The 11,983-nt window shown below is 52.6% G+C and overlaps 1 protein-coding gene across 1 annotated transcript in view; it reads right to left on the bottom strand.

Moving 5' to 3' along the window:
* Positions 1-8,383: 8,383 nt before the first annotated feature.
* LOC115949068 (charged multivesicular body protein 7-like) overlaps positions 8,384-11,983 on the bottom strand; it is a gene marked incomplete at its 5' end in the record, with an annotated part of 8,621 nt that continues 5,021 nt past the window's right edge. The window contains 3 exons of the mRNA XM_031065335.1: positions 8,384-8,742; positions 9,784-9,945; positions 11,127-11,187. Of these exons, the coding sequence (XP_030921195.1) occupies positions 8,678-8,742; positions 9,784-9,945; positions 11,127-11,187 (288 nt within the window). The remainder of the gene's footprint in view (positions 8,743-9,783; positions 9,946-11,126; positions 11,188-11,983) is intronic.

The following is an 11,983-nucleotide window of genomic DNA, read 5'->3' as shown; positions in this document are numbered from 1 at the left end:
CTGCTCTGAGCTGTGCCTGGCAGCTCCCAGCAGGGCCCTGCACTTGGCCCTTTGCAATAAACCCCAAGTTCCACGACCTGGCTGCAGAGATCTCTCGTCTCCGTCTGTCCCAACCGTCCTACCCTCCGATCTCCTACCCTGGAACACCAGCCCGGCTTCTGCACTGGATTTCCCAGAGGAGCAGCAGCTGCCTCTGCCCCTGGATCTCCAGAGGAAGACTCCACCCTTCTCCAGGATCCCTGCTCCAGCAGAACCACCCCTGACACTGCAGGAGGGCTGAGCCACAATTCCAATGGCGCTGCTGCCAGCACCCTGACCCACAGGGTGTCAGGTTGGGTTCTGACTCTGGCAGTGCTGGTTTAGTTCACTGCATTGTTTATTTTATCCTTTTATTTTCTTCCCTATTAAAGAACTGTTATTCCTGCTCCCATATTTTTGCCTGAGAGACCCTTAATTTCAAATTTATAGCAATTTGGAGGAGATGGGGATTTTACATTCTCCATTTCAGGGGAGGCTCCTGCCTTCCTGAGCAGGCACCTGGCTTTCAAACCAAGACACCCTCGACATCCCTGCTGAGGTTTCTCAGCTGCTCAAGGCTCCATCAGCATCCAGAGCCCATTTTCCCTTTTCCCTGCTCCCTCAGCATCTCCAAAGCCCCAGCTGCAATCCAGTCCCTCTGCCAGCCCAGGAAAAGTGCTGGAAGCTCTCAGTCCTTTCCAGATCTCTGCCGACAGGATTTTTGGATTTTTGGAGTTTGGATTTTCCCTCCTGCCTCCCACCCCAGCTCCTTTCCTCTGCTGCTCCCAGGAGCCAGAACTCACCTCCGGGGCTGGGGAGGCTTTGCTGCAAATCTTCCTCCCTCTCCTCTCTCCTCTTCACCTGCTGGTGCTCCCGCGGAATTCCCAGATTTCTTCCATGGCCAGGCTGGGATTCACGGCCAGGAGCAAGAGGGGTCTGAGCTCCCTCTGCTCCTGCAGCCCCTGCTCTTCCCTCTGGAGCCAAATCCCTCTGGCTTTGGCTCAGGTGGGATCTGGCTCTGCCCTGGGAGCTGGGAGAGATGTGAATCCACAGGGTGAGTCACTGGGAACTCGCTGAGAGGGTTCGAGGGGCAAAATAATCATCCCAGTCAGACTTGAGGGTGCTCAATGCAAATGAGCACAGAAATTTATCGTGATTTCTGCATAAGAGATGCCTGATTTCCGTGCCCAGGCGCTGAGTCACAGCTCAGAGATGACCCCAAACCAATCAGTCCTCCCTGCCCTGAGCTGGTGCAAAGCTGGCATTTACTGTCCACTGCAAAATCCCTTCACCAGGAAAAAAATTAAAAAAACACACCTAAAAATCCTGTACAAACCTGGAAGTTTTTTTTTCTTTTTGAAAGTCCCACACAAAGCAGCCTCAGATCTTTTTTCAGCACAGGTTACCTGCAGAACCAGTGAGGATGAGGATAAGTTTTTTAATCCTTGGTAAACAGATTTTACTTTCAGTAAAGTGGTGTAAAGTTGCTTCTCTTTCAAGTTCATCACGATTTCCGTAATTCCCAGCTCGTTCCACATCAGCTTTCACCTCGGGGATAACTGGTACAACTAACCAGAGAGTCAAGATCCTTTTCCAGTCAGGTGTGGATGTGGCAGCTGGGGACACAGTGTGGGGGTGGCCCTGATGGTCTGAAGGTCTTTGCCAACCTTAACTCCAGAATTTCATATTTTGGAGCTCCTAAGGAGGAGGAGGAGCTGATTTGTGTCTCAAAGAAGGATTTCCTGGAAGCCTCCTGGCTTGGGATGTGCCACCATGAGCTGCCACTGCAGCTGTGACTTATGGAGGTCACAGATCCAGTGCCACCCTGCTGTGTGTGACAAATCCAGTGCCACCCTGCTGTGTGTGATAAACCCAGTGCCACCCTGCCCTGTGTGTGTGACTGATCCAGTGCCACCCTGCTGTGTGTGACTGATCCAGTGCCACCCTGCCCTGTGTGTGACTGATCCAGTGCCACCCTGCTGTGTGTGACAGATCAGTGCCACCCTGACCTGCATGTGACAAATCCAGTGCCACCCTGCCCTGTGTGTGACTGATCCAGTGCCACCCTGCTGTGTGTGACAGATCAGTGCCACCCTGACCTGCATGTGACAAATCCAGTGCCACCCTGCCCTGTGTGTGACTGATCCAGTGCCACCCTGCCCTGTGTGTGACAAATCCAGTGCCACCCTGCCATGTGTGACAGATCCAGTGCCACCGTGCCCTGTGTGTGATAAACCCAGTGCCACCCTGTGCTGTGTGTGACAAATCCAGTGCCACCCTGCCATGTGTGTGACAGACCAGTGCCACCCTGCCCTGTGTGTGACAAATCCAGTGCCACCCTGCCCGGCTGTGACAGATCCAGGGCCACCACTGCTCTCCTGAGGAGAAGAGCCTCCCTGCCAAAGTGAGGCGGGGAAAAGCAGGACAAGCTTTGCAAATCCTGGGCACAAAACGAGTTGGTTCAGCTGAAATTAATTCACTCTGTGCCCGGAGTGTGGTCTGGAGCATCCCTGACCCTGCCTTTCCCTGTCACCTCAGGGGGAAGAGCCACCAGAGCTCCCTGAGCCGGCTCAGCTGAGCCCGGGTCCATCAACCCAGCTCTCTAAACCCGGGTCCATCCCCCCGGGATTGCTAAACCCGGGTCCATCCCCTCGAGCCAGCTTTGCTGAGCCCGGATCCAGCATCCCGGGATTGCTGAGCCGGGATCCATCCCCCCACCCCGAGCCGGCTCAACTGAGCCCGGATCCATCAACCCAGCTCTGCTAAACCCGGATCCATCATCCCGGGATTGCTGAGCCCAGATCAATCCCCCCGGGATTGCGAGACCCGGGTCTATCACCCCGGGAATACTAAACCCGGGTCCATCACCCCGGGAATGCTAAACCCGGGTCTATCACCCCGGGATTGCTAAACACGGGTCCATCACCCGGGATTGCTAAACCCGGGTCCATCACCCGGGATTGCTGAGCCCAGATCAATCCCCATGGGAATGCTAAACCCGGGTCCATCACCCCGGGAATGCTAAACCCGGGTCTATCACCCCGGGATTGCTAAACACGGGTCCATCACCCGGGATTGCTAAACCCGGGTCCATCACCCGGGATTGCTGAGCCCAGATCAATCCCCATGGGAATGCTAAACCCGGGTCCATCACCCCGGGAATGCTAAACCCGGGTCTATCACCCCGGGATTGCTAAACACGGGTCCATCACCCGGGATTGCTAAACCCGGGTCCATCACCCGGGATTGCTGAGCCCAGATCAATCCCCATGGGAATGCTAAACCCGGGTCCATCACCCCGGGAATGCTAAACCCGGGTCTATCACCCCGGGATTGCTAAACACGGGTCCATCACCCGGGATTGCTAAACCCGGGTCCATCACCCGGGATTGCTGAGCCCAGATCAATCCCCATGGGAATGCTAAACCCGGGTCCATCACCCCGGGAATGCTAAACCCGGGTCTATCACCCCGGGATTGCTAAACACGGGTCCATCACCCGGGATTGCTAAACCCGGGTCCATCACCCGGGATTGCTGAGCCCAGATCAATCCCCATGGGAATGCTAAACCCGGGTCCATCACCCCGGGAATGCTAAACCCGGGTCTATCACCCCGGGATTGCTAAACACGGGTCCATCACCCGGGATTGCTAAACCCGGGTCCATCACCCGGGATTGCTGAGCCCAGATCAATCCCCATGGGAATGCTAAACCCGGGTCCATCACCCCGGGAATGCTAAACCCGGGTCTATCACCCCGGGATTGCTAAACACGGGTCCAGCTGGGGCTGGGCAGGGAAAGGAGCAGGGCAGGGTTCTCCCCCAAGGTGGGGGGGAATAAACCCCGGGACAGCCCCCAGGGAACGGGCACGGCCCCGGCGCTGGCAGAGCTCCAGGGGCGTTTGGACGCCGCTCCCAGGGTGGGATCTGGGGTGTCCGGGTCCTTTCCCTCTCAGGATACCCCAAGGCCCTCAGGGCAGATCCCTCAGCCGCCCAGGGACGCTCTGCCCTCGGTGCCCCACGGGGCATTTTCCTACCAACCCCCGCTCTGGGCACGAAGGTTTTCAGGATCTCAGAAACAAACACGGGGATGCTGCACTGGTCTGTCACACACACAGCAGGGTGGCACTGGGTCTGTCACACAGGGCACGGTGGCACTGATCTGTCACACACAGCACAGGGTGGCACTGGTCTGTCACACACAGGGCAGGGTGGCACTGATCTGTCACACATGGCAGGGTGGCACTGGTCTGTCACACACATGGCAGGGTGGCACTGGTCTGTCACACACAGCACAGGGTGGCACTGGGTCTGTCACACAGGGCACGGTGGCACTGATCTGTCACACACAGCACAGGGTGGCACTGATCGGTCACACACAGCACAGGGTGGCACTGGTCTGTCACACACAGGGCAGGGTGGCACTGGTCTGTCACACACAGGGCAGGGTGGCACTGGTCTGTCACACACAGGGCAGGGTGGCACTGGTCTGTCACACACAGGGCAGGGTGGCACTGGTCTGTCACACACACAGCAGGGTGGCACTGGGTCTGTCACACACAGGGCACGGGGGCACTGGTCTGTCACACACAGCACAGGGTGGCGCTGGTCTGTCACACACACAGCAGGGTGGCACTGGTCTGTCACACACAACAGGGTGGCACTGGATCTGTCACCCCCCTAAGTCACAGCACAGGGTGGCAGTGGCAGCTCATGGTGGCACATCCCAAGCCAGGAGGCTTCCAGGAAATCCTTCGAGACACAAATCAGCTCCTCCTCCTCGGGAGCGCCAAATGTAAAATTTTAGAGTTAGGTTTGGCAAAGACCTTCAGACCATCAAGTCCAAGTGTGGCCTCAGCACTGCCAAGGCCACCCCACGCCGTGTCCCCACGTGCCACCTCCACACTGTTTGAACACCTCCAGGGATGGTGATTCCACCCTCCCAGTGTCTGAAATTTTCCATAAAGGATTTCGTCCCAATTTCCAACCTAAACCTCCCCCGGCACAACCTGAGGCTGTAGGAAAGGAACAGGAAAGGATCTCCCGGATAGGATGGGATGAGATGGGATCCATGGGATGGAATCCATGGGATGGGATGGGATCCATGAGATGAGATGGGATGGGATTGGATGGGATGGGATCCACGGGATGGGATGGGATGGGATGGGATGGGATGGGATGGGATGGGATGGGATGGGATGGGATGGGATGGGATGGGATGGGATGGGATGGGATGGGATGGGATGGGATGGGATGGGATCCATGGGATGGGATCCCTGGGATGTGATGGGATGGGATTGGATTGGATGGGATCCATGAGATTGGATGGGATCCATGGGATGGGATGGGATTCAATTTATCCAAATTCTGCCAATTTGGACCACACCTGCTGCAGGATCCCTGCGGGTTCTGCTGTCACAAACCAAACCCAGCAGCTCCTCCTGGGAGAGGTCAGATCTCCTCCCCTGGGGATCTGCACTATTTGATCAGCAACAGTTCAGCAGCTATTTTATTCCAGGCTCAAGTTAAGCACTATTTTAAACAGCTCTCCAGCATGAAAAGATTCCAGTTTGGTGGCAATTCAGCTCGAAGTTTTTATATTTAATTTCCTCACCCAGCAAGAGGCTGCCCTTGATTTCCTCTCCCTGCTGTCTCACCAAAATATCCTGAAAATTCTCCATTCAGGCACCCTGATTACATCCCCCACTCTGCATCAAAGGCAGAAAATTACCAGCCACTCCAAATAAAGCAGCAGCTGCTCGGGTTTAACTCCTAAATGGCACTTCCAGCACGGCTAATGCATCCCAGGATTACAGGGGAGTGTTTATCCTGCAGGAATTTCCAGGGAAGGGACAAGTTCTGAGATCAGGGGAGGAAGGAGGAGGAGTCAGGCTTTAAAAACAAAACTCCAGGTTGTGGGTGAGACCTGAGCCCTGTAAAACCACGGGAGCTCTCCAGGGATCAGATCAAACCTCAGCCAGAGGAAACAGCATCAACAGCCTGAGGATTCCTGGCTTAGGCATTGTGGTTTCAGAGGGAAATTTGGTTTTTTATCAGCAGGTCACTCAATTGACATCGATTTTCTTCAGGCAGAGGGAAAACCAGCACCAGGCTCCCAGTCTGGGCTGCTTAATGACAATTAGAACAAGAAGCTGGGTGAAAAACTGCCCCAAAATCAGCTTTAGGAATTGCCCAGTACAAAACCAAGGGGTTCATTAGAACTGATTTCCTTTTCTCCATGAGCAAAGTGGTTTAGGCAAAGGACTGTGAGCCTTCAAAGTGCAGGTTTGAGATGCAGAGTGATAAAAAAGAAAGGGAAAGATAATGAAAAGCAGGAATTGTGTCCAAAATGGCACCAGGAATGAAGGCAGTGCCACCCAGAAAGCAGCAGAGCCTGCTCAGGAAAAACAGACAAATTATTAAAGGTGGTAATATTTAATAATGGGCTTTTTAAACCCAGGGTAAAGTCTGGGGGAGCAGTTGCTCAGTTTGGGTTTGGATGAAGCAGCCCAGGACTATCCCTGGATCCCAGCACAGCTGGAACAGCAGCTGGAGCAGGGACAAAGCACAGGAGGCCCCCAGGTCCCTCCCCTCCCCTGTGGTCACACACAGGCAGAAAACACCGAGGTTTTTCTCCCATTTACTTCCAGAGGAAAGGAATACAGAGCTTCAAGTCATTGTACATCATTCCACGGGGGAAGTGAGAGCTGCAGCCTCCCCCTCCCCTGGCAGGAGCCTGCACTGGCGAGCGGTGACAGAGGGGACAGAGCCCCTGGGGACAGCCCCAGTGCCACCCCTGGCCTGGGCTGGCACCGAGTGGGCACCAAACGGTCACCAGGAGGGGAAACTCCAGCCCCCAGTCCCATTATCCCAAGCTGCCACTGAGGAGCGGGGTTTGGAGAGGCAGCGTGGAAGTGCTGGGACACATCCCCAGTGCTGCTGGAATACATTCCCAGAAGTGCAGGAATACATTCCCAGTGCTGCTGGAATACATTCCCAGAAGTGCAGGAATACATTCCCAATGCTGTGGGAATAAATTCCCAGAAGTGCAGGAATACGTTCCCAATGCTGTGGGAATTCATTCCCAGTGCTGCAGGAATACATTCCCAGTGCTGTGGGAATAAATTCCCAGTGGTACTGGAATAAATTCCAAGTGGTACTGGAATAAATTCCCAATGCTGTGGGAATAAATTCCCAGCGCTGTGGGAATAAATTCCCAGCGCTGCTGGAATTCATTCCCAGAGGTGCAGGAACACATTCCCAGTGGTACTGGAATAAATTCCAAGTGGTACTGGAATAAATTCCCAATACTGTAGGAATAAATTCCCAGTGGTGCAGGAATACATTCCCACTGGTGGTGGGACACACTCCCAGTGCTGCAGGAACACATTCTCAGTGCTGTGGGAATAAATTCCCAATACTGTGGGAATAAATTCCCAGTGGTGCAGGAACACATTCTCAGTGCTGTGGGAATAAATTCCCAATACTGTGGGAATAAATTCCCAGTGGTGCAGGAACACATTCTCAGTGCTGTGGGACACATTCCCAGTCAGGAGGAGGGGCACAGGGCTGTGATCCATCGCTCCGTTTCTCAGGGATTTGGGCTTCCCAGGCTTCCGTGTGCACGCCAGGGGTAAAAAGTGACCTGCAAAAGATGAGGGGTTGGCTCGTGGGGGAGAGGCAGCCCTGGAGCAGCTGCAGCTGTGGTGCTCAGGGTTTTGTGCATCAAAAACATCCACAGGGGCTGGTCTGGGCTCTCTGGGAACACACAATCCTGTGGGAGGGCAGTGCCAGGGCGGAAGGCAAAGCCAAGGCCGTTCCATGGAGCTGTGCTCTCCCAAGGGATCTCTTTATTTCCCACCCCAACTCCCTCCGTGGCAGCTCAGAGCCAGCACCCTGCAGCTCCCAAGGAGTTTTGCTCACAGGGGTGACACAAAAATAGCTACCAGCTCCAATTTCAAGTGCCAGCAGAAGAGGCTGGATGGCAACGCCCAGCCTTGGCCACAAGAGCCTGAAACTCCTCTGGGGGAATCTTTTGCAGGTCTCCCTTTTAAGGCCTTAATGTCATTACAGAGAGAGGGATTCTTTTGTCTCGTGCTTGCCATTGCTGTCCTCTCTGAGCAGCACCAAAATCTCTTCAAACGGAGCAGTTCCAGTGCCTGGCTGTCAGTGCAGGATCCAGAGGGAGGGACACAACAAGCACCAGGTGTCGAAGCTGCTGCAAGGGCAGGACTGATGTGCCAAGTGTTCTAAACAACCACACAAACAGCCAAATGTTGAGCCACTGCAACGCTGCTGCTACTCAGATTCTCAACATCAGCCACAGCAAAGGAAGAGAAATCAAAATCAAACCCAAAACCGAGCACTGGTATGGACACAGAAGAGTTTATCTTGGCTGGAGTTGTGTTCCCAGGAGGGAAGACTGGATGTGGCAGTGACTTGGGGTCACGAGTCAGATCGAGACCAGATGTTGGCACAGAGATGACAAACACCAGCTGGGGCCAGGTCCAGAGTGGATTGTCATGGCAGGAGCTCCTGCTGCTGAGCAGAGACAGATCCAGGAGGACAGGGGGTGCTCCCCTCTCCTTGGAAGTTCTGGTCATCAGTTAAGGAACATTGAGACACTTCCCAAACTGCAGCAACAGGATTCTGTTGGCTCTTCAGAGATTCAGTCCCAGAGCTGTTTTGGGTTCAGAAGAAGCAGAGGGAGTCTTTTGTGCCACAGCTGTGAAGGGAATTGCAACAGAGAAGAGATCAGAGCTCATCAAACACATCCACAACCACCCAATGCAGTTCCAGAGTGCCCAGGTGCTTCCCTGCTCTGCTCCATCCCCCTGGAATCACGTTCCATGTGGAACAGGGCATGCCCTGGAAATCTTCAGGGAATGCCTTGGAAATTGGGGTTATAACCTGCCCAACCAGAAGGAAAACTACATGGCCAATCCTGTGGAATTGCTCATGAACAGATTCCCAAAAGGAAAACTGAAACTGTCCAGTAGGGAAAGCTCAGTTCAAGCCCATAAACTCTGGTCATTCACTGTCACTGAATCATAGGATATCCTGAGTTGGAAGGGACCCAAAAAGATCATTAATAAATCATAAAATATGATTTATTTATCATTCTTATGATTTATTTCCTTCTCAGTAAATGAAGCCCAGTTTAAGCAGGCCTGTCCCACATAAAGAGCATTCCAGGGAAGATGCTGAGTGCTGGACAAATCCTGTTCAGAAAATTCTGGTTTATCCCTTCCAACACTGCCTGGCTTTGTACAACTTTGTTAAATGTAAAAAAGCAATTAGTCCAAGCAGCTGCTCCCTCACAGAGCCTTCAGCTCTCCCTCCACCCCTGGCAAAGGATCCAGGCAGAATTCCCAGCTCAGGACTGGGTTTGTCTCTGCAGAGGCAGGATCCAGGCAGAATTCCCAGCTCAGGACTGGGTTTGTCTCTGCAGAGGCAGGATCCAGGCAGAATTCCCAGGATCCAGGCAGAATTCCCAGCTCTCCCAGATCTGGGTTTAACTCTGCTGAGCCTGGATCCAGGCAGAATTCCCAGCTCAGGACTGGGTTTAGCCCTGCAGAGGCAGGATCCAGGCAGAATTCCCAGGATCCAGGCAGAATTCCCAGCTCTCCCAGGACTGGGTTAAGCTCTGCTGAGCCTGGATCCAGGCAGAATTCCCAGCTCTCCCAGGACTCTGCTGCCCCCTGTGCTGCTCAGGGCTGTCCCAGCTCCCAGAGCAGCCCCTCCCAGGCCCTGCTGCCATTCCCACCTCCAGCAGACACAGAGAGCTGCTCCAGCTCAGCTTCCAGCTCGGCATCAGAGATGGGGGCACTCAGCACCTTGTGGGGAACGGCAGGCAGATCCAGGGAATCCTTGCTGGAGTCCTGCAGGAGACTGTCCAGCTCCTTCTCCAGCTCCTCAGAGTCCATCTCTGCTGAGCAAAGAAAATATTTCAGCTCCAAGGAGAATTCAGTGGCATCCTCACAGCACAGACTGAGATCCAAAACAGAGCTGTTATTCCTTCCATCCATTGTTACTCACAAGGAATTTCCTGTACTTCTTTTAAAGGACTGAAAATTCAGTCCTGATGTCAGGGTGAAGAATTTTTTCCTTGGCACTGAGGCCAAGAAGCTCTGGCACCTTTCAGCAGAGGCAAACAAGCTGCAGCAGCAACCAGGCCAGAGGAAAAAGCTCATCACTCCAACAAAACAAAGCAGCAGCTGCCCTAAAAATAGATTTAAACCAGCATTACCCAGCTTTGAACTGAAACCCAGCCCCAAACGGGGACCACGAGGATTTGGAGATGGATAAACTGTCAGAGGGGAGAACTCCCTGCTCCCATTCCCTTCAGGCACCAACTCTGGTGTTTTGGGAAGAGTTTATTGCCCCAGGAAGGTGCTGAATGTGGGGAGGGAGCAGGGAAGGGATGGAGCAGAGATGGGAGGGAAAAGGGAAAGGAGGGAAAACAGAATGGAAGGAGCAAGGAAAAGAAGGAGCAGGGAAAGGAAGGAGTAAGGGACAGGAGGGAGCAAGGGAAAGGAGGGAGTAAGGGATGGGATGGAGAAGGGAAAGGGAGAGAGTAAGGGAAAGGAGGGAGCAAGGGAAAGGAGGGAAAAGGGAAATGAAGGAGTAAGAGAAAGGAGCAGGGAAAGGAGGGAGTAAGGGAAAGGAGGGAGTAAGGGAAAGGAGGGAGTAAGGGAAAGGAGGGAGTAAGGGAAAGGAGGGAGCAAGGGAAAGGAGGGAGCAAGGGAAATGAAGGACTAAGAGAAAGGAAGGAGCAGGGAAAGGAGGGAAAAGGGATGGGAGAGAGTAAAGGATGGGAGTAAGGCAAAGGAAGCAGCAGGGAAAGGGAGGGAGCAGGGAAAGGGAGGGAGGAAGAGAAAGGAGGGAAAAGGGATGGGAAGGAGCAGGGAAAGGAGGGAGCAGGGAAAGGGGGGAGTAAGGGAAAGGAAAGAGCAGAAATGGGAGGGAAAAGGGAAAGGGGGGAGAAGGGAAGGGAAGGAGCAGGGAAAAGGAAGGAGCCAGGGAAAGGAGAGAGCAGGGATGGGAGGGAGCAGGGAAAGGAGGGAGGAAGGGAAAGGAGAAGTAAAGGATGAAAACTCCAGAACATACCCAGACCATTGATCCCCACTCCAGCCAGAGTCTGGGCCACTTCATCTTGAGTGTCACAAAGCTGAGGCAAAATAAACACAATTAGATACAGATTAGAAATTAATTTTGTGCCCTACTGCAGCTGCTTTATCAAAAGCAGAAAAAAACAAACAAAAACAGAAGTTGGCCTGAAGGCAGCAGCAATTAGTGCAAAATTTCCACCTTGGTTTTCACAAGGAACATGAAGATTATTGCAGAACAATAAACAACAACACCAGGGATGGCAATTTGAGGATCAAACCCAAAGCAGAATTTCACAGTGGGAGTAGAACTATTGCTGTGATTGGAGCTTTTTCACAGAAACCCTGAGCTGGAATTGCAGCTTGGGCTCCAGAACCTGGAAGCTGAAGATCAACACATCCCAACCAGGACATTTTGCAGCCCCTCAGCTCGAGCTGAAGGCTCAGTTTGAGCTGATGGTGCTAAAAAATTAATCCTTGGCTGTTTCTGACACCAGCTGAGACTGCCTGACTGCTCTGCTCACTTCAGCTCCTGCAGAATGAACTCCTTTCCCTCACTGAAATGCAGGAGATTACAGAATTAACTGGAAAATATTGAAAAAGATCTTTGAAATCATCAAATCCAGCCTATAAACAATAAAATTAAATGGAATAAAATAGGATAAAATGAAATAAAATAGAAATAAAATAGAACAGAAATAAAATGGAATAGAAATAAAATAGAATAAATAAAGAAAAAATTAATAAAATAGAGCAAAACCAAAACAAAGTAATGAAATGAAATAAAATTAAATTCAAAATTAAATAAAATTAAAAAATAAAAATAAATAAGATTAAATAAAATTTTAATAATAAAAG

Source organism: Geospiza fortis, unplaced genomic scaffold (assembly GCF_000277835.1).
Source record: "Geospiza fortis unplaced genomic scaffold, GeoFor_1.0 scaffold393, whole genome shotgun sequence".
Taxonomy (NCBI): domain Eukaryota; kingdom Metazoa; phylum Chordata; class Aves; order Passeriformes; family Thraupidae; genus Geospiza; species Geospiza fortis.
The sequence above is the reverse complement of the archived record's forward strand: the minus strand, read 5'-3'. Positions and strand labels throughout refer to the sequence as shown.